We start from the raw sequence: 27,092 nt of genomic DNA, 5'->3' as shown, positions 1-27,092 counted from the left end.
ACATTCTTGGAAAATCAGAAGAAAACCCCTCATATCAAATCTAACTTCTATCATTTCAGGTGTGTGTGTGCAGCAGAAGACACGCTGAGCTCCTGAAGCTAACAATTCACACACACACACAAATCACACTCTGTATGATTTATAAGAGTTTTGAAAAGTGGGGACATGGGGCAATGTCCTGAAAAGTCACCTTCACCTTGTAATACCTGTGTCATTATACAAATTTATGCCCTCATTTGTCACAAAAACGCACACACACACACACACACACACACAGCCAGATGCTGCACCTCTCTACACTAGGGCTACAATACAGCCTAAAACAAAACATGCCTTAAAACATGGTGAGTGCACTGAGAACACAAAAAAACACAAAAAGACATCATACAGTGAACTGGCACTCTATAGAGATAATAAGGTATAAGGTCACAAATGATAATTTTCAATATTGTCACTGGTAAATCATGCTAAATCTAAGAAACGTTAATAAGGATTAAGTTGAAACTCACCGCAATATACAATTCAATTACAACAAGAAAGGACAAACTCACTCTGCACTAATGAAATCTGATAAGGCGGTGAAATCAAAACCTTAATAGTTTGGTCGCAGACTGAATGAAAGCAGCAGGTCAGCAGCATCTGTCAGAGGTAAAGATCATTTCTTTATCACTTACATGGAGGATAGACTGAGGCTCAAAAAAAGGAAATTATTATTTGCTGTGAAATTATTTTTATCTGTATTATCTGTGTGAATTAAGTTACTCCAACCTGATACTCAGTGTTAGAATAACAAAATAAGCACACTGTAAAATGTTCAGAACTTTTACATTAAAATTCTACAGTTAAAACCTGATAAACTGTTACCTTTAACTTACCATATATGGTGACAAATTGCAAATAGTTTAACAATACATTATATCAAATTCTACTGTACAACGAAAGAATAAAAGAACATTTCCAGTCCCTGGAATTGTAGTTTATATGCATGTTTTGTTTCTTCTCAACTTTTTTTTTTTTACCGTAGATTTAACAGGACATTTTTATACAGTGTACACTTTAAAACTGTTCCAGAGTAAAAGCAAATATTGTTTTAAAATTGTTGGTAAATGTTAATAACACTGTTATCTGGTTCCTAAAATCTGGATCCTGAAGCAAAAGCACTATTTGTCATCAAGTAAAAAGTAAACCCAGATGCTTGAGTGAAGTGTCCAGTGAATTGTGTGCTCTGCTGGACTCGGCTGCAGATTGTGTGTGTGTGTGTTTGAGGACTCCGGTCACTGATTTGCATGCTCTGAATGCTAAAAAAAAAAAATTGTGGGGCCTTTTGAAGGGGATTAGACAGGGTTAAACCTCTTGCCACAATAAGCCTCCACCCTGCAAAGGGGTGATGTGCTTTACAGGAGCAGATAAGTGGCCAGCAGCCCAGAGCAAGAAACGCTCCAGAACGAATCCTTAAGAAGCCCTTGAGATAAACATGAAGAGCAGTGTGCATCTGTTTAATGTTAATCCACCGTTAATTAATACGCCGTCCAGTCGGCTGGGGCGGGGCGAGGGGGGATGTGTCCACGTCTGGGGGTAAAATACCTGCTGAATTGTGCTAACAGCAGGCCACCCCATCCCATCGTCAGCAGATCAACATCTTATTAAAACTCCCGCCACAGACGTCTGCGTCTTTGAGAGTCACTCCAGCGTACGGCTTACTGGCAGGAACATGTTCTTTATCATCAACCACAACATCAAAATATGTGAGACCCTGGACCACAAAGCCAGTCTTAAAGGATTAGTTCACTTTTAAAAAAAACTTTTGCTGATAATTTACTCACCCCCATGTCATCCAAGATGTCCATGTCTTTCTTTCTTCAGTCGAAAAGAAATTAAGGTTTTTGATGAAAACATTTCTCCATATAATGAACTTCAATGGGACCCAAACGGTTCAAGGTCCAAATGACAGTTTCAGTGCAGCTTCAAAGGGCTTTAAACGATACCAGACAATGAATAAGGGTCTTATCTAGCGAAACGATCGGTCATTTCAAAAATAAATAAAAAAGTTTAAGTTTTATAAGCACAAATGCTCGCCTTGCTCTGTTCTGTGATGCGCGTTCGTGACGTCACGTAATACACAATGACGTTGAAAAGGTCACGGTTGAGGTAGGCGGAAGTACCGAGTCAGTAGGCTTTTTAATATTAAAACACCCAGGATACGCACACGAAATGGGCATTTTAAACGATAAACTGACACAAAGACATTAGAATATGTGTATATGGTCCTCCTTCTGCACATTTGTAAACACTGACTCGGTACTTCCGCCCAAATCAACTGTGACCTTTTCAACGTCATTGCGTATTACGTGACGTCACGAACGCGCATCACAGAACAGAGCAAGGCGAGCATTTGTGCTTATAAAACTTAAACTTTTTTATTTATTTTTGAAATGACCGATCGTTTCGCTAGATAAGACCCTTATTCATCGTCTGGTGTCGTTTAAAGCCCTTTGAAGCTGCACTGAAACTGTCATTTGGACCTTGAACCGTTCGGGTCCCATTGAAGTTCATTATATGGAGAAATGTTTTCATCAAAAACCTTAATTTCTTTTCGACTGAAGAAAGAAAGACATGGACATCTTGGATGACATGGGGGTGAGTAAATTATCAGCAAAAGTTTTTTTTAAAAGTGAACTAATCCTTTAAGTTGCTGGAGTATATTTGTAGCAATTAGGGTTGGGTACCGAACTCGGTACATTTAAGGGTACGGACCGAATTGCGTCGGTACTACCAAGTACCAATTCACATTAAATCATTCGGTACCAAATTTCGGTACTTGAGAACGCATTTGGGCACATACAAGAGAGAGAGACCCTGTGGCATGATGTCACCCCTGCAACTCTTTAAAACACAACACACAGGGCAAACCCAAACGTTCTGAAGTGTGCTTACATTTCTAGGGTCATATGGTTTCCGCGAAAACGCGGACAGGATGGTGGAGTCCATTCATAAAAACGGAATTTACTCTATAGCGCAGAATGCAACGGAATTCATAAATTTTTGGATGAATAGAAGAAGGTCTGTCACTTAATTCGAATCGCGATATAAACTAGTGAATGTGAATATTAAAACGCAAAAACACGGATTAAATATGAATCCTGCATGTTCCGTTAGCCTCGGTATGTATGAATGGCAGAGACGCAGTTTTGTTTACTTCACAAATACTGAAGCACACATGAACTCGCTGTGATTTTCGGCCTCTGCATCTCACTACATGAACACATGAACTTACAGGCTGTGAGAGTCACTTCATGACAATTTTACTATTTAATTTCATATGTTGTATAGACAGAAACTTCACGGCAACCTGTCAAAATAAACATGCGGTTTAACATGTAACAGAAATATCTTACTCTTGTATTACTTTTGTACAGTATAATGTACGTCTTGATATATTCCATGTACTGACTCATTTAAATAAAGCAATTCAATTATAAAAATAATTATTACAACCACATTAACCACTTAATTGTAGAAAAAATACAATTATTATTAAAACTTTTTTAAAGGAATATTCACACAATTTTTCTACCATATATTAATTTTAACAGTATGTTTGTTTGTTTGCCAAAAATTAAAGTTTATTTGCCAAAAATTAAAAGGGTTTAATTTTCATTTAATTAAAATAAATAAATGTTTAATGCCTTCATTTGATTATCAGAAAAAATAAAACAAGAATTTCTGGTATAAAAATTGTAGGGCCCTATTGTTCAAAATGTTGAAATTGAGAGTTTTGGACTTATTTTTTCACTGAAATAAATGTTTTTGTTGTTACACAGAGAGTAAAGTACTGAAAAAAGGTACCGGTACCATACCGGTTCAAATGTGAACGGTACCCAACCCTAATAGCAATAGCCAAAAATACATTGTATGGGTCAAAATTATAGATTTTTCTTTTATGCCAAAAATCATTAGAACATTAAGTAAAGATCATGTTCCATGAAGATATTTTGTAAATGTCCTACAGTAAATATATCAAAACTTAATTTTTGATTAGTAATATGCATTGCTAAGGACTTCATTTGGACAACTTTAAAGGCAATTCTCAATATTGTTTTTTTTTTTGCACCCTCAGATTTTGAAAGCTTATTTATTCAGCTTTCAGATGACGTATAAATCTCAATTTCGAAAAATTTACCCTTATGACTGGTTTTGTGGTCCAGGGTCACATATAAAGCACAGTCACACTAATAGATTTGTAGCGATACAGTATTCATAAAGAATAGTTCTAATGTTGTGCCTGCCTGTTTTGCTGTTTCGATATACCGAAAGACTCGATTGACCGGTAGAGATTTTGGACTATCGTCTCTATCGCAGTTACATGCTCATGTGATTTTGCTGTGCTACATGGTCACGAAAACTTATTTGCATGCATTTTTAAGCATTGGAGTTTAAAAGCAAGTGATTTTAAGCCGTTGAAACACAATCAGCAACGAAAGAGAACTCTGTCTGAGAGTGTTTCTGAGCGCTGTCAGCGAGGCGAAGTCAGTGCTCATAGAGCACGGGAGTTATTTTTGCCGCTTTATGTCTTGAACGGTTAAATACACACACTTGTATGTGTCAAAATGCATGTCTTTGCAAGTATCCTCGTTATTTGACAGGGACAATAGACAGTCCGAAAACTGCCCCAGAATTAGCTATAGAGCTAAATTTCATCTGCTGTCCCTGGGCAGGAGAATACAAAACAAATTATGTGACAAAAAAACATCAGTATAATACCATTTGCAATAAAATCCCTCCAAAATTTTACATAAAAAATATGATTTCTCACATAGAAACTACAAACCAAATCTCTACAAAATATCCCCTATAAATAATGCAAAGCATCATCCTACAAACAATTCAAAAAATTTTACAACTCAATTTCATTAAAAACACAGAAATACTCAATGGTCACACACCTGACTCGTTTTTAACCATGATTTCAAATGTAACTTAAATTGTGCTAAAGTAGAACACTGTCTTATAGTAACTGGTAAATTATTCCAGTTATTAACAGCCCTTACAGATAAAGCTGAACGACCAAAATCAGTAGCTCTAAAATTCACTGCACAATCACCTCTAGACGAAGCTCTAGTTTGTCTTATATTTTCAGTACAAGAAAAAAAAACTAATTCCTTTAAGGGTGAGGGTGCAAGATTGTTAACAATTTTGTACATTAGACAACAATTATAAAACGCAATAAAATTGTCAAAAGTAAAACCTGCAAGGTTTCCTATCGAATACTTTTAGAGCACGTTTATAAAAAATATATAAAGGTCTAAGAGCAGATTTTCCTGCTTGCGACCATGAAGTAATTCAATAAGAGAAATTAGAAAAGATCAAAGAATAAAAAAAAAACTCGAGGCTTTTATTGAAAGTTGAAAGAATTTAAAATTTCTAAATTGAGGTGACACTGCACAAACTATTTTTCGAACATGCTTTTCAAATGTCAAATGAGAATCTAAAATAACTCCAAGATACTTAATGGTGAAAAATTACAAATTGTACCAGATTTTAACTAATATAGCTGGTTGGACCTCCTCCTTTTTAATTTTAAAATACATACATGCACTTTTACGAACATTTAATGTTAAGCAGCACTGAGTAAACCAATCTAAAATTATTGTCATTGCAATAGATAATTTTTGTGCCACCTTTTCTTTTGTTTTGTCGTGTACATAAATCACAGCGTCATTTGCGTACATTTGAATATGCACATCAGGACAAACATCTGGAAGATCATTCAGATACAAACTAAAGAGTAATGGCCCTAGGGTTGACCCCTGAGGAACCCCTGTGGGACAATCTCGTAAAGAAGATATGTATGTATTAATCCGGGTACACTGTTTCCTTGATGTAAGATAAGACTCCATCCATTTTATTGTATCTTCTGAAAAATTCAAATGTGATAATTTAGATAATAAAATAGTGATTTAGTGTATCGAATGCCTTTTGTAAATCAAGGGCCTTTTTGTAAATCAATGTTACACTGTGTTAAGTGAAAGCAAACAAGTGTAACAGTATATTGTATCCAGGCAGCTCTTAAAGTGACAGCAGGCTAATATATTCCTGCAATCTCTCATTCATGTTAATCAAACAACAAAAGACAGAAAATCTCTCATTGCTCCTGACTAAATCACTTTTACAACTTTAATAAGTAATATATACAGTATTTAATTTACACAGTGTGCATTATAAATAGCTTTTATTAATTTGATTTTACTTTATACAATGCATGCAGCACTTCTTTTTTGTTCTACTGTAGTTTTTTTGTCCTATTGCTAGTAATTCATTTCTTACTCTTATTTAACTGATTGTTTGCTTGTCTTCAGTGAGCTTGAGTTTTTTTTTTTTAGGCTAGTATTAGTCTTTTTGTGATACTGGGCACTGGTGACAAGAATTAAAAATCAAATATGAAAGTTTTTGAAATCAAAAGACATTTTTTATAGGGGTCCTATTATGGGGGGGGGGGGGGGGGGGGGTTGTATGTTGCAATAGATGCTATTTACACTAAGTTACATTACAAAACAGCATGCAACAATAACTTAATGATTTTACATTTTTAATTTCAATTCAAATTATTAAATGGATGCCACCTTATTGGGACAAAAGCCCTCCCTACACCTACCCTAACCCTACCCGCTACTTTATTTTCAACTTTTTGGTTATTTCCTTCATTTTTATTAAAAAATAAATGCTTTTCTGATGTGATTTGAAATTTGAAAAGGGGGGAAAAACGTTCGCCAAAAGGCAGATTCGAACCCTGGTCGATCGTGTCAAAAGGAGTGTGACACACGCTTTACCATCTGCGCCACTAAATCTACCGACCGATGACCGTCTTTAGTAATGTTGACTAGCCCAATCACACGTTGGTGGGTGGAGTTAGTGTAAACAGCCTCTGCCAACAACCGGGCTATTTGCACTTAAGTGTCTTTTTTTTTTTTTATATTCCCAATAGTTAAACAGTTGCCCACAGAAAAAAGAAAAAAACTTCCCACGCATGTTTGGGCATAAAGAGATCTACAAAGTTACAAATCTCAAAAGTCCACTCCAAAGGGAGATATTTCGTTTTTAAAAAATCCCTGTATTTGTGATATCACAAAAATAAATCCCGCCTACGGAAATTCAAATGGTTGGGGGTAGGGGGTCGACCGATATGTGTTTTTCAGGACCGATGCCGATACCGTTTATTACAGACCAAGTAGACCGATAACCGATATATTGAACCGATATATGTCTGGTGTAAAAATGAAAATGAATGTCAAAATTAAGAATAACAAGGGCTCTGACAAAAACGGCCTTCCCTAGTGTTGGTTGCACTTCTTACTCTTGTCTTCCCCCATGCATCCATCTACAATAAGGGTAATATATAAAGAGAGAGTTAAAAGTGGGGCCACTGTATGCTTCATGATTAAGCCTATGAATACTAAATACTAAAGCTAAACAGCTTGGGGAAATGTAAGTATTTGGCTTCAATAACGTACATGCTAGAAATGTATGTGTAATAGCATAACCTCTCATAATTCTTCATTAATTATTTTCGGTTGACTAAATCATAACCTACAAGAGGGGACTATTAAATTCATCATCTAATGCACATCAGTTGATTAATTTAAAAAGCGCAATGTATATAATAAGTGTAAATAATTTAATTGTCTTCATAGCTCCATTGTAGAAGTTGCGAAGAAGCTAACTATTTTAATGAACAGTGTGTGTGTGTGTGTGTGTGTGTGTGTGTGTGTCAAAACCGCGCGTCTGTGCCATTCACATATACAGAGACACGCCGAACATGCAGAATTCATATTTAAGTAGTCTTTTTGCAGCTTAATGTTTACAGATAGTCCATATCATGAGTCGATTTAAGTGTACTGACCTACTTTTGATTAATTCATCCAAACTTTGACAAATTCCGTGACTCCACGTTATACAGTAAATTCCATATGACTGGATTCCGCGATTCCCCCTGCGTTTCCCCCATCTCGGAAACCATAAATAGATAATATTGAGGTTTTTACAACTTCAGTGTAGTGGATTGTAATTTATTGCAACTTGAGCAAGGTCTGCTGCTGCCTTTGAGAGAGAACTGATGCGTGATGAAGCAGCACCAGTTAGCAAGCGCTTTCGGTGTGAGAGTGCCTTTAGTCTTCCACGTTGATTGGTCGGACTCCTGACTCTCAACAAATCAGATGCGCGGTGGGCGGAGACTGCTCTAGGCCACAGAGTGGTGAGTTCCGACAGGCTGCATCAGAGCCAAATAGCGCGTTTCAAAATTAAATAATTTTATCGGCACATCGGTTTTGAAAATGACCGACACCGTTTATCATTAAAATGCTTAATATCGGTGCCAATAATCGGCCAGGGCGATAATCGGTCGACCCCTAGTTGGGGGGTGGGGAGAACGCTTGGTTGAGTACTGCACGTACAAAACCTGGTGCGGGTGTTTTTATATCACTGTATTTCTGATGGAAACCGAATGTTTTCAGAAAATTATGGATGCCATTTTCATTTCATCTTGCATGTGATGTCTGATAATGCAGCGTTTGTGTGCGGAGCTCTGCTTTGTGTACAGCGTTACAGAGGAAACCTCGCTCTATACCACTCCAACAGCGCCACCTGCTGGCAGATAATTAATTTGCATATATGTGCGGCCACAAAAAGTGTAAATCTGTGGGATTATGGTATAAATAAATTCAACTGTATAACAGTTTCACTGCAATTCATGTTATAACAGGGGCGTAGAATTAGGGGGGGACGCCAGGGACATGTCCCTACCAATATCCAGTGATTGTCAAACTGTCCCTAGCAATAATTTTGAGAAAGAGAAAGGGCAATCTATGGCTATTATTAGCTCCCTATATAAAGCATACGGACATAAAAAGGTTGTGCGAAAAGATACACAATCTTCCAGCCTAGGAAGCCTATAAGGCCTTATGAACATTAACAATAATTTGGGACAAATATAATGTGATTTTATGGTAAAAATATGTAAGTGGGAAAAAAAATGTAATACAATAATTTTTTATTGGGGATAAATTGTCAGGAAAATAACGTCACAAAAACAGTCCTTTAGTTTCATTCGAAAATAAATAAATAAACAAACCAGCACAGTATTTGTTGCGCTGCCTATAATTAAAATATTAAATAAAATAATGTCACAAAAATCATGAAAATAATGTCGCAATGCAAAATAAAAAATGTTATAAAATAGGTGTATTTAAGGCCCCTTTTTGCCAATTTGCTAATGCTTTAGTGAGTTGCATTTAAAAGGACAGAACTGATTGGATTATTCTCTGCTTCCAGCACAATCCTAACAGTAAAGAAGATTTTGAGCTGAAACCACAGTCCATGGTGTTTCCTTGGATTACAGGTAATAATGCTGTAAATAATGTTTCTTGCACAGAGCAATCATTTCGCTTCATAAGACCTCATTAACATATCGTCAGGAACCACTCGTTTTCATTTTTTTGTTCTATGATATGCTTTGTTTTTATTCGCAAAATCATGCTGTCGCTGACTTGCATTTTATGAATCACCAAGGACAATGGTTTCAGCTAAACTGTTCAACTAAAAATAAAAAGTAACCTACATCGTGGATGGCCTGAGGGTGATTAAATTAACAGCAAATTATCATTTTTAGGTGAATGGTCCCTTTAATTCTGATTTGAAAAAAAAATCAATATCATAAATACCGATATGATCAGCAACATATTACGAATCCCTGATATCATCGTCAAATAATCTACCAAACAGCAGCTAATAGTGACCATCAGATTTCATAATAAATGTTTATCTGTTAGGAAGCTGTTGATAAAACACTTGCAGACTGTGAGGGGGAGGGCATGAGTCTAAATGTTTGGCCTCATCTCTAAACGCAGCGCTGGACCGCAGGCAGTTTCCTCCAAAAACACAAGATTATCATGATACAGATGAATAATTCAAAAGCACCATCTCTCTCGCTCCTTAATTACTGCCACTAATATCAGCCTGACTAATGGAGCAGTGCTGGGCGCAGACTCTGCTCGGCTGCTTCTCCGGTCTTTATATTGCATCTCGCCTCTGGAGGTTACTGCAAATCTAGACCATCATGCAATTAAGCGATGCATTTGTAATTCAATGAAGATGGGTGCCCTAAATTACATCCTGGCTGAACTTAAAACATTTACTATGCATAAAAAAATAAAAATCAACAAACTATATGAACTAAGGGTTATTACTGAACAAAACTGCACAGGACATGGTCAACAGAAGCATTCTGATTAGAGGAGCCAATCCTGACATACTAAGCTAGCAGCTTACTGTTTAGTCAAGCATTTGTTTTCCTCCAGGAGGCGCTTGGAGGCTCAGAAAACAGAATTCAAATTCTCAAGTCATGTTTTGGTATTTTAGAGACATATATCCAAAATTGTTAATTTATACATTTGTTTAAACCTGTATATTTTCGAAGAGCCTATTTATGCAATTTTTCAGATCTAGCGGCATTATCATGGTTAAGGCTTTATCACTCACCTCAGATATGCAGGTGACTCTGCGTGGATGTGGGGCCTCTTGCTGGAGCTGGTACACTATTACAACAAAATATCACAAGCATTTCATGAGAGGAATATATTCCATTTTATATAAAGAAAAATAATAATACGGAATGTAACTATTTTGAAAATTAAATAAATGGCATCTAAATCCATATATCTATATTATATATATATGGCTTCTTTTTCTTGCAAGATGCAGTTAAGTGAAAAAAACTTAATTTGCTGTCCTCTCCAGAGTACAGTCCAGATATGATCATTTACTTCTCTAGCAGAATGATGTTCACCTGTGAAATATTACGTCAAACTAGTTGTTACAATAAATACTTTATATAAGACTTTTTATATGTTGCTGTACACTTACAATAGGATTTCCACACAGGCGGTCTGTACTCATCATTATCTGAGAGAAAAAAAAAGAGAAAATTAAATTCATAAAAATAATTCAAATTCATAAAAATGACACGTTATGTATTTTGGCAGTGCCTAGACAATAACTTTAACATTTCAGCAGCTTGGCCTTAACTGGATTTATTCATTATTTTAACGTCCAGTGATCTGGCAGCATGTAAGCCTGAGTAAACTTCACATGAACCGCACATTTCTATGTATTGGCTGTGTGAGACCGTCATCTGCTGGACAACAGTACAATTTGCAGGGGTTTCTTTGTTGAACATGTCTTTTTTGTTTGTTTTCCTGTCATGTTTATTACTATTCTATTCCTTTTGTTTTACAACGCAGGTCACAGATTAACTAAATATAAGATTAATCAAACACTTTATTTTATTTCATTTTATTAGTAATACTGTGAAATATTATTACAATTAAAAATAACGGTTTTCTATTTTTATATATTTTAAAATGTTATTTATTCCTGTGGTCAAAGCTGAATTTTAAGCATCAAACCATCATATTAAAATGATTTCTGAAGGATCATGTGACACAATGATGACTGGAGTAATGATGCTGAAAATTCCGCTTTGCATCACACAAATAAATGACATTTATTACAATATATTCAAACAGAAAAGTCATTTTTAAATTGTAATAATATTTCACACTATTACTGTTTTTAATCAAGCAAATGCAGCCTTTGTGAGCATGAGATTAATAAAAATTGACCGGTAACACAATGAACATACTGAAGAACCATCAGCATCTTGCTGTCAGCTTAACAACATTTTCTTCCTGCAAATTCATTCAGAAACATGACTGAAGTTTGTATCCGAAGCAAAATGTTTTTTTTTTTTTTTTTTTTTTTATATGAAACATTTATTTTTATTTTATTAATTTACAAAGCAGCCCACATTCACAGAAAATGTAGCGAGGTTGCTCATTTAGAGAGTAATTCATAATATTATGCTATATTTATTTTTTTATTTTTAATGTCATCATCTGACCACCAGCGATATTCATTTTTGTAATGCCAAATAGGAATCACAGAAGCATGTCAAAAGCACCTAGATACTAAAAATGAAGGATTATATGATAAGCTATGCAATACATTAATAACCAAATTTATGTAAAGATAAAAACAAACAAAATATGTTATACATTAATACAATATTCTATATTATTTTGCGCATTGTGATTCTGAAAATAGTTAAACTGACAGCAAGATGTTGCTGGTTCTTCCGAGTGTTCGTTATAAGATGAATGAATACCAGCAGGAAAACCCTGCTGTAAGCACTTCATGAACAATAGAGCACAGGAGAGGAAGAGGCCCTTCGCATTACGACTGTCTTCAGAAAAACCTGGCCCCGCTCCACAATACTGCGGTCCTGCTCATTACACCAACTCACTCTCACTTTCTCAGAGGAAAGACCCTCTGACAGCTTCCTCTTCCTTTCACAGAAACATCCAAAATAGAAAAGAAAAACCCTGTCTATTATGTTCATCACAAAAGGTACATTCAAGAGTAAGGCATCTGAAAAGAGCCGTATGAGTGATGGATAAGAGTTTAACACCATAAATTCAGATCTATCTTCTTCTAACAGTCACACACTTACTACTGATAATCTGCGTATGATTCAGCACTACATATTAATAGAAAACAGCTGCTTCCTTATGCAGAGATAAGAGCACACATATTTCTTCTCCATGACTTCAACAAGTGTTTGAGGCATATGCTATTGAGCTCATATGTGACCCTGGAGCACAAAACCGGTCATAAGTAGCAGGAGTATATTAGTAGCAATAATCAACATTTACATTGTATGGGTCAAAATTATCAATTTTCTTTTATGCCAAAAATCATTAGGGTAAATGATTATTAAAGGTAGGTTATAGATCATGTTCCATGAAGATATTTTGTGAATTTCCAACCGTAAATACATCAAAACTTAATTTTTGATTAGTAATATGCATTGCAAAGGACTTCATTTGGTCAATTTTAAAGGCGGTTTTCTTAATATTTTGCACTCTCAGATTCCAGATTTTCAAATAGTTGTATCTGAGCCAAATATTGTCCTATCATAACAAACCCTACATCTATGAAAAGCTTATTTATTCAGCTTTCATGAGGTATAAATATCACAAAATCGAACCTTATGACTGGTTTTGTGGTCCAGGGTCACATATTTGAGTAGTTGATATGTAACATATCCATGAGCTTGATTTCATTTCGGTTTTATCTTGAAATTGAAAGTATTGAGAGTAAATTTAGATGCTTTTCATTAACTTCGCGAGTTTAGCCCTATTCGAAACATTCTTGATGTGACAAATAATTTTTAAATTGCATAAGCCTACAATTACTATGAGCTCATAAACATGAATATTAATCGAGTCATCAAAATGAAGACTTTTGATCGAAAATATTTTAGATGAAGCCACAGCATACATGTTCATTTTCGTCCTCGTTCTGGTTTAATAATCATTTACCTGTTGCCATGCACTGCATTATGATTAACAAAGCAAACACTAGAGATAAATAACCTGTTTGCCAGTTATAACGTCAGAAAATAAATAAACAAACCGCAGGATGAAGTCATTTTGACTGAAAATGATACAATGTTGTCAGCCGCAGGATTAGCGGATATCATTGCATCTCTCTATGAAATCTATCGTGTGTGTTTTCTGTTGTCAACCAAACTGCTAATAAAAGCGATCGATTGAGATGGACTCACCGAACACATGGATGGCCATTGCAGTCAGTGATCCAGAAGCACAAACCTTATATCCTAACATCCACAGCTATAAGGAAAGAGCCCGATTCTATGACAAACAACCTTATATTCTGGAGGAGGACAAGGGTTTGATGAATTGCTCAATGTGGGAATGCGGTGTTACAAGCTGTCGCCGAGCTAAACTTTCATTCCCACCGACACCGCGGGAGACGCATGTGCGCTGGGATGAGAGGTGATCCGGTACCGGTGGCTGTATCGAGCGCTTCTCTGGAGCTCTGATTCACTCTGATTCACATCCCAGCACTGAAGTCGCCATCTTGTGAGACCACATGACCTGATCCACACACGCGCGCGCTCTTCCTCAGGGACTGCGTTACCATGGAGACACCCTCTGTGACGAGCACTTCATGATATGAGGCACTTCTAAAACTTTAGGTGTGTTTGTATAAATGTAAAGAGTAAAGACAGAGTAACAACAGCGTTATTATATATTAAAAACTAAATAAGCCTAATTGATAAATTAATGCAGTTTTAGGTTTTTCATCATTATAAGTCCTGTTGCATAACCCAAGTGATTCAAGATTCAAGATTCAAGAGTTTTATTTGTCACATACACAATTATACAGAGTATAACCAGCAGTGAAATGTAGGTCAGGTCCGCTCCAAGGACAGTGCAATTATAAAGAATACAAATATTAAGAAGAAGTACAAACATAAAATAAAATAAAAGATAAGATAAAATAAGATAAGATAAGATAAAAAAATATAAATATAATTTGCAGGTCAGTATGTTGTTGACAAATAGTAATGAGAGGAATGTGCAAAAAATAATGTGCAAAAAGTTGTACAGGGTATTTGAATAGCAGCAATATGAGGTAGAGAAAAATTATGAATAGCTTATTGATATAGTGATATTACATGGAGTCAAGTGATATTATGACACAGAGTTAGAGTTTAGGAGCCTGATGGCCTGGGGGAAGAAGCTCCTTCTAAGTCTCTCAGTCTTTGCCATCAGGCTACGGAAGCGCTTACCAGATGGCAGCAAAGTGAATAGACGGTTACCAGGGTGATTTGAGTCCTTGAAGATTTTAACAGCTCTATTTTTGCAGCGTTTGAGGTAGATGTTCTGCATAGAGGGGAGAGCAGACCCTGAGATGCGCTCAGCTAAGCGCACAACTCTCTGTAGTGCTTTGCAGTCCTGATTGGAGCTGTTTCCATACCACACTGAGATGCACTGAGTCAATACACTTTCTATGGTCCCTGAATAGAAAGTTTTCAGGATTGCTGGTGAGACCCTGAATTTCCTCAGCTGTCGCAGATGGTACAGTCTTTGCCTGGCTTTCTTAACCTGTGTTTGGATGTGTGTAGTCCAAGTCAGGTTCTCGGAGATGTTTACACCGAGGTACTTGAAGCTACTCACCCTCTCCACAGGGGTCCCACTGATCCTGAGAGGAGAGTAGGGCTGCTGCTGTCTCTTCCTAAAGTCCATGATCAGCTCTTTAGTTTTCCCCACATTCAGAGAGAGACAGTTGTCCTGGCACCATGATGTGAGTTTTTCTACCTCATCCAAGTATGCGGTCTCATCGTTGTTGGAGATGAGGCCCAGAACCACAGTATCATCAGCGAATTTGACAATGGATGTGGAGCTGTGAGAGGACACGCAGTCATGCGTGTAGAGAGAGTAGAGCAGAGGACTCAGGACACAGCCCTGTGGGGCTCCTATGTTCAGAGTGATGGAGTTTGAGGTGAACTGGCCAACTTTCACCACTTGATGTCTGCCGGTGAGGAAGTCTTGAAGTGCGCTATCTTTGGAGATAATATATATATTCAATTTGTTGTTATTAAGCATTAGATTTCAGGGTTTCCCAAACTGGGGTTTTGTGAATGAAAAGCTAATAATTAGGCCTAATGAGGTCATAAAAATGAAAAATAAATAGAAAATAAATTATTTTAAAAAGTAACATCAATCAAAATAAAAAACTTCCTAAAAATGAAATGTTTTGTTTACCTGCCTGTCATGTAGGCATTTTAGAAAAGAAAATGTAAAAGGTGAAAAAGGGAGAATCAATCAATTATTAATAATTTCTTGCTATTTTGTGAATATATGTAATCAAGTAATCAATAAAAATGTCACCGTAGTCTGATAACAAGTATTTTAAAATAATTGCTTATTTTTTTAAATCTGATTACATGTAATCAATTACTGTACTACCCCTCTCTCTCTCTCTTATATATATATATATATATATATATATAGAGAGAGAGAGAGAGAGAGAGAGAGAGAGAGAGAGAAAGGCCAGTTTTCATTTTGCAGTAGAGTCTTTTTATCTTATTACATTTAGTCTGGACTGCAAACTTGTGTAAAATGTGACTTATTTTATTGTGTTGTAGATTCAACTCTTTGTAACTATATACAAATTGTCGATTTCATATGTATTTCATATGTATTTGAAAACATATGAACATGATTTTTAGAATCAAATAAGCATGAAGGAATTACTTACTCCTATTCCCAACCCTTCCTCAGAAGGAAATCGTTTGAAATAAGATTGCAGCCTACACATTTTTGCATTCACAACTAGTTTGCATAAACTTAAAATAGATAGGACTACAAATTACCACGAGAGTATGTTGGATTCAAACAACAGTATAAAAGAATTACAAATACACTCTCAGAATAAAAAGGTACAAAAGCTATCACTGGGGCATTACTTTTCAAAAGGTACACTTTTGTACCATTTTACTCCTAAAGGCACATATAGTGCCTAAACTGCACCTAAATAGTAGGCCCTTATTTTTTTAAATACATATTGGTATTAGTACCTTAACAGTGCATAGTACCTTTTTTTCCTACGAATGTATTTAAAAATAAAAACCGCAGATATACTGTATTTATGAATTTTAAGGCAGGCCAGATGTTACAGTGCTGCAAAACGGTTAAAACATTGCAAAGCAGCATGCAAAGATTTATTCCGTGCATTCATATTTTGCACTTATGTACAAATGTGTAAGAGTAAGAGCAGTCTTACACAATACATGTCTCAGTATGCCTTCCCCAAACAATATCATTATATAATTGCAAAGCCTTGTCTGCTTAGTTGGCCATGTGATCCCAAAGCACCCTTTAAAGCCCTGCGGAAGCTTGCACTGGTTTAAAGTCAAACAAACTCTCCAATATGTTCCCCAGATGGTGGTGTTGCCCTGAACTGACAGAAGTTTAAGTGAGTACACACGCTTACAGGAAGCGCACACAATAGCCACCCATCGGTTCTGTTCAGAGGACATGAGACCCTGACACTGCATTTATTGTTCAGCTCTCATTTCCTGCCGTTGAATAAAAGTAAATATACTTTTTTTTGAATACGACAAGACTAAAAAGACGTGCAAGGCGTGTCGTGCGTAGGATGAAGTAATGGTTATTTTTGACTGAAGACATGGTTCTTGTGGAAATTGCTTGTTCATAAAGTATGTTTAGGACCTTGTGACGATGCTATATTTAATTTGCTTGTCATTATATCATAATTATCAAGAGAAATTAATAATTAGAAATCACAACTGAGAATATATAGGTCTTATAACTGCTTTCACAATGCACAATTCAGTTTAACTAGGCTATTACTAGTTGATTCCCTTAAATTATTAAATTTAAAATGAGTCTAAAAGCAATAATGTGCTAAATATAAAGGTACTTGTGACTCAGCTAACCATAGGTTTGACATGTATAACCATGACTGGAAAGCTGAGTCTCATCTGAAGATGCTATCAACCAAAAACACTTAAAGGTCAGTTCACACTATGTTTAGTCCATCTCAGTCTGGTCAGGCTAAAGGTCACGGTTGAAGAAAAAAGATGATGAGTGAGCAATAAGTTAACACACACACACACACACACACACAAACACACAGCGAGTCTGTTCATTTAACGATAGAGTTATCAAACAGCAGGGTGCAGGCCACAAGAATGTCTGACTTGACGAATCGCTCTTCTGACTCGATTTCTTTAACCCATTCAGTTCAAAACTCACCTTGATGCTTAACCATAATAAACCGCACCAAATTCTATATTACCAAATCTTGTAACTTCTGGGAACATAAGCGAATATTACTCAAATGAAAACGAATAAATTATTAGCCAATTGCACTGCCAAAGAAGTTAACTTAAGTTTAAAAAAGCTCAAAATAAAGGAAACTGACATGAAATGTGTATTTAGTCATTAAGACATAAGCACTCATATAGGCCTAAATGTCTGTTAGTTGGTTGCAAACTTGCTAGTAAAGTAAGGTGACAGGGCAATATCTCAAAATCGGCTTACCAAGACAATTTCAGCATGTTGAGTTAATTGCTGAAAAAAGAGCTAATAACTAACCATACTAAGTCGTTTTTTTTAATGATTATGACGTTATGTGTATTTAAGAATTGTAGGGCATATCTTGCCAGCATTGCTGTTAATATATATTTGATTGATTAGTATTAAATAGGCCAACATTCAGTTTCTACACCCACTGTTGTGCATTTAATATTACTTTTTTTATTTACTGTATTTTGAAGAATGAGAAGATCAAGCGGTCATACGGTTTAGGAATGGTCATAATCACAGGGATTATATTCCTTTTCCTTTCAAACACGTATCCAGAAATGAACAAGCAGACTGCCCACAAAAAAACTTACCAGCAAATCAACAGCTCATCCAAATGTTTTGGCAAAGCTGTGACAATACGTAGAGTTGAATTTTCCAGGATTCTCCACTAGATGGCAGAAACTACAAAGCAAAATATCATTCAACTAAGAGATCCAAGACAATTAAAAAACATAATAGTTTTATCCAATGACAAAATATACAGAATGACTGATGCTTTAAATAGCTATTAAAAGATTTATTACAACATTTTATTAATTTATTATAATTTATACATAACTTTCACAAGTTACAAGTTGACCGCCAACACAATAATCATCACATCCTTTTTCCAAAGTGGACCTAGTAAATAAGAAGAAAACCCTCATTGTAAAGCTGCCATTTCCTGGCTGAAAATCTAAGAGTAACAAGATGTTCAACTGCAACAGAGACATGGTTGAAACACTGGTCTAATTCTCTTAGAGAATCAGTCATGCAGGTAAAGCACAGAACAACTGTCATACAAATTTACCTTTGAAACCAAAATCAAGTTGACTTAAAAGCAGAACGAAATGCAGCAAAGTCTTGTAGAACTACACAGTAGTAAGCCAATAGATTTTAAAGAGAGAAGAGGATGATAATGAAAGACTTCATCTATCTTGCTTAGTAATTGTCACTAAGCGCAACATAATGGTAGAACTTAAAAAGACAGTAGAGTTTATATCCGTCGTTGTTTGTTTTGAAGAGCAGCTCCAGTTCCTGTTCAGTTTTGTCGAGTTTAATGCTAAAGACAGAATTGCTGAAAACAGTTCCACAGGTTGTCCAGAGAAATCCTTATTTAAAGGTTTGTTCAGGTGATTTTTTTTTTGTCATGATGATCCTAAGACAAACATAGTACCAGTAGAGATCACATACAATGATTTCATCATAATGGCATATACAATGCAATTACACTGTAATCAGAAAGACAACCAAAGTGAATCAACTAATGAACTTTTCTCAATGTTTCTAAGAGTCAGACACCACAAATACAAAGTCTGCCACTTTTGTAAGTTAAGCAGAAAAAATCACTTATAAAAAAGCATTAAGGTTCTTATCAAAATAAGTCCACGAAAAGCTCTCAGGCAAGTCTATTTCACTAATTCACCTAAAACTTCATTGTAATTAAACTGTAAAAGATTTGTTATTGTACTGTTAATGTTGTAATTTCAATAACCTGCACCCAAATAAATGGCACATATCGAAGTAAGCATTTGAAAAGTCAGCATGGTGAATAATGTACTCCTACAATCACTGCCCAATGAACAATCATTCACGTCAGAAAATCTTCCTTTAGCATGCCAGGATCCATATGAAACATTCACACAACAACACCTCACTATTTCTAGAAGACTGACGATCAGATTTGTTTTAAAGCTACTCCTAAAAATGTGCTGGAACTGCTTGCGTCAAGCACTTAAAACAATGATCGCTTAAAAAAACACACACCTTTCACTCCCTTCATTTGCAAAATATAAAAGGCGAATAAATTATAAAGTGGCCAATTCTTCCATATTTAAGCCTCTGAGAGTAAGTCTGTTTCCTCTTGCAATGAATCTGGAGACATTTGGACTGTCGTGAGCCGTTCCGTCTCGATCCTCAATAAATACACCACCACAAATGGAAAAACAATCAGTACAATGTCTGCATAACCTTTCAAGTGCCTTCCCCGACTACTGTACTCACAACTCTTTGTAAAAATGCGCTGGATTGAAAAGAGCTCAAATGAAAACAGAGGAGAGACGAGACCAGAGTGCTCCAGGGATCTCTCATCTCTCGTCCCCCTCATTTCAACATGGCTGCCAGGAATCAAAGCGACCAATCAGAGGCCTGATCAGCTTCCTGAAGACTGGGCGTGAGAGGAAGAGGTGTCTTCCTCCTCTGTGCTGTGGTTTGCGGCGGGCCCCAGAGCGGGCCTGGATGCGAGGGCCGCTGTGGCTGCTGTGGATGAGCTGACGCCGTTGGATGTGCTGATGGAGCTGTGCTGGATGGCCTCGTTCTGTGGGCTGCTGGCAACGGACATCTCCCCGCTGCTCTCCTCCTTATCCAGCTCTGAAACACACAGCCACCGAGACGACAGACATTAGCAGCTCTACAACGCTTTCACATACCATGCAGTCTATTTAATTATTGTCTAAAGTAGTGTTGGGGTAAATCAACATGAACTTGACAATTCAACAAATTACTAATTATTTTCTTTAATGGAATATTGCAGTATTTATTATAAATGATTTATCCATGCACAATTGTTTTTATTCATGTGTCCTCTAAATCTTTGCTCAAAATAACTTCCCCTTCCTCTTGCTAATGATGTGTTTATTTATTTATTGATTTTTGGTAAAATTTCTAAAGTCACAGCAATAATACTGTTATTGTGAATTAGAGATGCCACAATGAGGAAATTTGACCCTCAGGATCTATAGCGCTTTAATCCATCTATCCCTTTCTTTGAACAAAACGAACGCTTGAAAACACAACACAACAATAATAATACAGTACAACGACAAACTAACTTATAGAACTTATAGAACTTATGTGAGTGAGTGAAGTGACATTCAGCCAAGTATGGTGACCCATACTCAGAATTCGTGCTCTGCATTTAACCCATCCAACGTGCACACACACAGCAGTGAACACACACACACCGTGAACACACACCCGGAGCAGTGGGCAGCCATTTATGCTGCAGCGCCCGGGGAGCAGTTGGGGGTTCGGTGCCTTGCTCAAGGGCACCTCAGTCGTGGTATCGAGGGTGGAGAGAGCGCTGGACATTCACCACCCCCCACCTACAATTCCTGCCGGCCGGGGACTCAAACCCGCAACCTTTGGATTATGAGTCCGACTCTCTAACCATTAGGCCACGACTTCCCCTCCCCCTTATAAACAAAACAAGACAGGTGACATCTTAAGACCCCACACATGACTTTTTATTAAATTGTGGCCATGTTGTGCTAATTGTTCTGAAAGCCTTTATTGTCATTGTATGCACGGCATACAACAAAATTTGAAGCACTGCTCCAGTTGAAAAAAAAAAAAACTTAACACCATAACAAAATATTATGAAATGAATAAAAATAAGAATTACTGAAAAAGACATACCAATTTACATAAAGTGCAATAATTTGAGGTATTTGTTCCCTTGTTTTGATATATTTAAACTGTGTAACATTGATAATAACACTAATTACCGCGGTAAGCCCATGGTGAATTATTTTGGCCACGATAATCATGTAGTAAAAACTGATATCATAACAACCCTAGTTAGCAACAAAAGGGGTTCAAAGTTGAAATTGTTAGAACTAAAGCTAACTGTTAATGTTCTATTTATGTCAATAACAGTTGCTCAGCTGGCACATGCCAACTGAAAGTGCGATGCCATCTTTGCTTAAGAATCACCTGACCTGTAATCACCATGTGACTGATGACTCTTGAGCTGTAGTGCTGACATCTACCGTCAGGCACAAACTGTCTATGCTAAACAGCCACATCTGACCCCCCTGAGCGAAGGTGAGCGAGAAAGCTCGATTCTGACCCCGCGAACATCTGAAGTTCTTTCGCACCGGATGAGTTGCTGGCATGATTGCGATTAAAGACTTTGCCAGTCCAATGCTTTGTCTTTTATTAATCCCTGTGCTTGCTATGTAACCTTTAATTAAAGTTACAATGTCATTTTAAACCAACATCATCAGGGTATATTAGAGGCTGTAGCGTGCGGCCAAACTCGCGCACCCCTCCCTCCGATCCCCTCTCTTTCTTGCCAACTACTGCAGCGACAGATAATTACTGCACCTGATTTTAATGATACACACACAGGAGAGCGGCAGAGATGCGCGGTCCAAATGCCACCAGCTGTTCTACAGTTGCATTGAATTAATTGGCTCCTGATGAGGAAGCGAATGAAAAAAGGCTCGCTCTCGCTCTGACTCGCACCGAAATGCAGACTACCATGATAATTAATATAGCTAATGAAGCAAGCAAGGCTGAAATGGCACTTGGTAATTAATGTGAGGATAGTTGATTGTGTGCGCGCTTCTGAATTGACCGGGCTCCGATCTGGTAACTTGCAAACCTCGCCTGCTCCGTGCATGTAAGGTCGAGCTCAGAAATCATAACTGGGTTTTCTCTTCTCTTCGGCTCCATGTTCAGGCATCTGTAATTACTCCTAATGGTATTAAGCAGGAAAGGGAGTGATATATTATCATACACAGCATTGCATGCTCTGGAGACTGCTCTCGGATCATCTCCGCTGTGAGCAGATGGGGCTTGTGCAATGCTAAATGGAGGCATGGCCTGTCCTGTTTGCAGGGCAGCCTGGGTAATTTTCCCCCACCTGCTACCAGGGCAGAGAGATTAAGGCCAGAAACATACTTTACTTAAGTACGCAATCACAAACGAAAATGCTTTGCCAAGCAGGCTCACGTCAGCCATGTTTTACACCTGTCCCAACCAGGTACAATGCGATTTTCATATATTTCAGGCATAACAGAATGTAATGAAGCAAACAAGACGGGAGCGCTCAGGTGACCGAATGAAACCCGCACTGACATCTGCACTTTTTCACCGCATTAAGACCGTTCTTTGACAGGTGATGACCATCTGTGGCTTCTCCGTCATGCGATGAATGTGGCACAAACTGGCGTTGTTTACAAAGACGGAATGGCACTCTTCTGCGAGTCTCATTTGCACATGTGACTAATATATGACCCCTCACGGAGTTGGGTGACATTGGCAGCATAAACAGGATTGAGGAATGGTTTCGATCATCTCTGTACCCTCCTCTACCTCGCCAAGACCGACCAAATGAACCGCTCCCTGACAACCCAATCTCACCCGACAGCCATCCCGCTCATAATATGCATGAGACCTGTCAGTCAAGCTGCTTAACAATGCCGGCGCATAATGAACTGCACGGCTGCAGCGGCGTATGCCAGTCACGAAACAGCGCTTCTGTCAGGCTCTCCGCTATAATACACTCATTTTGGAAGCAATCATTGTCAATACAAGTCAGCCTCGGGTTACAAAATGAGCCAGACACATGCACACACAAAGCCAGCAACGTATCGGACATGGTGTGATATCAAAGTTATGTACAAAAAGTGCTTACGCACCAGCGGAGCGGCGTGGGCGGCCGTTAAGTTTTAGTGTTGTAGAAGAGCTGCCGGCACATGCAATCTCTTCCACAACCGCTTCTCCGTCCCTGTGACAACAGTTAATTGATATGAAGTGGCTGCATATGGCAGACAAGCCGCAGATCTGCACATTTCAGTAGGTGTCATTAAAGCGTAACGGCTGTAGACGCACGTGTAACAAAAGCAGCCCTCGGTTTCTGAATGACTCTTTATCACTCATCTTAAAGAGGACAGCGCCATATACAGCGGGGATCATTTTCTTAGGGAACATCGCTGTTGTGCAAATATATGAGTCCTCGGCGTTCTGCAGTAATAATGGGACGAGATGAATCTGTTATTTCACACTCAGGGCTAGTTCATATTCCACTTCACATTTCATCAAAAACCCAACTGAACACTCATTAGGAATACCGCTCATCTGTTCTCGTCAAAAACCAACAAAACAAATTTGGAAAAAATGAAGCCATTAACTTTAGAACCCATTAAGCAGATGGGTTCTCTCTCTGTCAGTCCAGAGATGTGTGTTCATTTTCTAAGAAAGAAGAGAAAAGCATTCGGGGAGATTAGATCTGGTTTTGAACCCTGAGCAAAATTTAGAAAATCATTGCCAACTGAGATTAAGGCATTGTGAATGAAATAACAGGATCTTTTGACTTATGCCAGTAAGCAACCACCTAGAACAGTCTTTCTTAACCCTGTTTTTGAAGATAACAGTACACATTTTGTATTTCACCCTTACCCTAGCCATCCATGTCCAGTCTTGGTGTCTCTACTAATGAGATGAATCAGGTTTGTCTGGGAGTAGGGTTGGGAAACACTGCCCCAGTACCCTAGTAGTGGTCCATTTACACATTTTCATTAGTAATATTCTGATTCAGAAACTGCTGTGATCGAATTACGGAGTCAGTTCAGTGAAACCAGTAACACAAACCAGTAACTACAATTTCTGAATCTTTCTGAAGGAATGATTTATTATAAATCGTGTACTCATGATTATAGCCAACAATAACATCAAATCCCAACTCGTGGTCCTTTCTGGCCCCGTTCCAATCTCCGTTTCACTTGACAAGATTGATCTTTGGGAGCAGCAATGGCAGTGTGTTTCCTTATAGTGAACCACTTGGAAAGAAATTGCCAAAAATGTGATTTGTGAATTTAGACTGCAATCATTTGCTGCATCTTCTACATGTCTTCTGTTGTCTGATTGATAGTTTATACTACAATACTAAAAGGTCTTACAGTATAATTGTAAAAATATCCCCCTCTGGGTCTATTTGTCTGTTTACTGTTTATTTTAGAAAGTAAACTTAAGAAACATTTTTATAGTAAATAATATTTCAAGATGAACAGTTAGGTTTAATTTGATTATCCAGCAATTTTTTTTTTTAGAAAAATCATGTTAAAATATGAGCATCAAATATGATCCAACAGGATTTTGAGGACCATTTATTTGTTTATCTCTCGATAATCATTGTATTCCATTATAATAAAAACTACAAATCGTTGATCCTAAAAATAAGCATTTAATTATCAACTTTCTAAAATACGCTGTATAATTGTGAGATACAGAGTGACAACTAAAATTTATATGCATCTTTTGCAAGTAGTCTGCTGTACTATTATACAGATCTCAATTATTTATATTACAAGTTATCAGAATGCCATCTTACTTTTTGGTCATATAAACAACAACATCTGCACCAATTTACTCAGTTTGGACCTCTGAATAAAAATAATGTGCTTTTTCTCTGTCAGTATGAGCTCCATATACTTATTACATCATTCTATATTAGCCATAAGAGTCGGATGTATCAAATATGGCACTCAAACATTTTCCCCAAATTCTGACTATTATTAAATATGTTAAGGCTTTGCAGGGTTAAGAGAGCAGAATCAATATGTTTTTCAATAATATCATCAAACTAAAACAACAGATTTTTATGGCTGTTGTGATTCATAAGTGCTAAATCTTAAATCGAGAGCACTGGAGTCTGATGACGAAGCAAGCTGATATGTCTGACAGTGTGAATTGCTGAGGTCACTCACGGTGGTTTCCTGATTTCTTCTGTAGGAGCGTCACGGGACAGTCTTTATGAGCCAGTAAAAGCTGCTTCAGCTGGGCCACCTCACTACGCAGAAAAGTCACCTCACTCTGCACAGAGAGAAAGCAGCACGTTACCCGTCAAGATCAGAGAGGAATCAACAGAAAAAGATCATTAGCTCTTCTTCATTTAAGCTTTTTTGGGACACAATTATAGCTGCTTAATGGCAGAGTCCCAGGAGAGAGAAACACAGAGAGAGCGCTCCCCTCCGTCAGCGAAACACTGTCGCCCATTCTGGTGAGATTTACTCTCGTCTGCCGTTAGGACTCCCATGGGGCTGTGCTGTTCTGCATGTGCTAAAGACAGGCTGTTTAAAAGCGAAGGTGACTTTAACAGGATTTACAGAGCGCCGAACGGGTGCGAAAAAAGGGCACAGATTTAAAAGCTTTCTCTGTTCCTCAGAAACACGGCCGATGTTTAATGTAGCAGTGTAAACGCTAGCCAGTTTATTTCTTTCCATCTGTTTTATCTTGGCAGTGCTAGTACGGTGTGCAGAGGAGAAGCAGATTTAAACGCAGCTGCTAAAACACTATGGCAGTCTTCACCACAAACTGCCATCTTCCATTACGATCACAAAGTCGGCCTCCCTCCCTCCTTCTCTTCTTTCTGTATTCCACATAACATCAAAATGTGTCACAGATCATTCAGGCTCATTCACCTCCCAATCACAACGCACTCCTTCACCTGAGTATTAATTGCACACACCTGCACTTCATCAGCTCCCTCATCAGCCTGCACATAAAAGTACACACCTCACACCAGCTCATTGTCCGATCTCGTTTCCTTTCGAAGTGGACTGATGCTACTACAGCTACTAACCTGTGTACTTACCTTGATCTCCTACTTACCCCTTCTCATCTCCGGCGTGTTCTTCACAGCTCTACTCCATCGTCTGTGTCTCCAAGGATCTCCACGAGTGTGTCTCCCCTGTCCAGGATTGTGAGGTGTGTGCTCCATCTCCCCTATCCACGAGTTCCTGTGAAAGCAAAGGATATTCCATTATCACCCTCATTGTACTGCTATACCTGTTCATTGAACTTGTTACTCACCTCCATCAGCAAACCGCTGACTCCACCGACTGCAATAAAACTCACCTGTTGCATTCCAACCATCTGTCTGAGTCTGCTTCTCTAACAGAAGATTGGACCAAAACCGAGGGATACGGCAGGATGAGTCAGCCCGATCCATTCCAGGAACTCGTGGATAATCTTCGGCGAGTTCGCTGCAACCCCACAACAACTCCGACACCACCTTTTCAACACCGTATGTGATTGCCAGTCCCATGGCCAAACCGGCGCCCTTCTCTGGTGTGGCGGAGGAGTGCAACGGATTTCTCCTACAATGCTCACTCACTCTAGAAATGCAGCCGCATCTCTACGCTACCGACAGAGCCAAGATAGCTTTCATCATTTCCCTGCTTACAGGACGAGCGCTCCAGTGGGCTTAGACCATCTGGGCCCAATCCGGTATTGTGACACAATCTGCTAACAGTTTTATTGAACATTTCAGAGATGTTTTCGGCCAGCCGGCCG

General features: G+C 37.8%; 2 protein-coding genes across 2 annotated transcripts in view; both read right to left on the bottom strand.

Moving 5' to 3' along the window:
- LOC306876709 (N-chimaerin) overlaps positions 1-14,018 on the bottom strand; it is a 61,750-nt gene extending 47,732 nt beyond the window's left edge. The window contains exons 1-3 of the mRNA XM_079428064.1: positions 13,676-14,018; positions 10,915-10,953; positions 10,531-10,586 (exon numbers count right to left, since the gene is read on the bottom strand). Of these exons, the coding sequence (XP_079284190.1) occupies positions 10,531-10,586; positions 10,915-10,953; positions 13,676-13,736 (156 nt within the window). The 5' untranslated portion in view covers positions 13,737-14,018. The remainder of the gene's footprint in view (positions 1-10,530; positions 10,587-10,914; positions 10,954-13,675) is intronic.
- Positions 14,019-18,532: 4,514 nt separating this feature from the next.
- Positions 18,533-27,092, bottom strand: part of LOC306876722 (cyclic AMP-dependent transcription factor ATF-2-like) — a 26,018-nt gene continuing 17,458 nt past the window's right edge. The window contains exons 6-7 of the mRNA XM_079428089.1: positions 25,505-25,610; positions 18,533-20,381 (exon numbers count right to left, since the gene is read on the bottom strand). Coding sequence (XP_079284215.1) covers positions 20,164-20,381; positions 25,505-25,610 — 324 coding nt within the window. The 3' untranslated portion in view covers positions 18,533-20,163. The remainder of the gene's footprint in view (positions 20,382-25,504; positions 25,611-27,092) is intronic.

This window comes from Barbus barbus (assembly GCF_936440315.1).
Source record: "Barbus barbus genome assembly, chromosome: 11".
In the NCBI taxonomy this organism is placed as follows: domain Eukaryota; kingdom Metazoa; phylum Chordata; class Actinopteri; order Cypriniformes; family Cyprinidae; genus Barbus; species Barbus barbus.
Note: the sequence above shows the minus strand (reverse complement) of the source record. Positions and strands in the feature narration are given on the sequence as shown.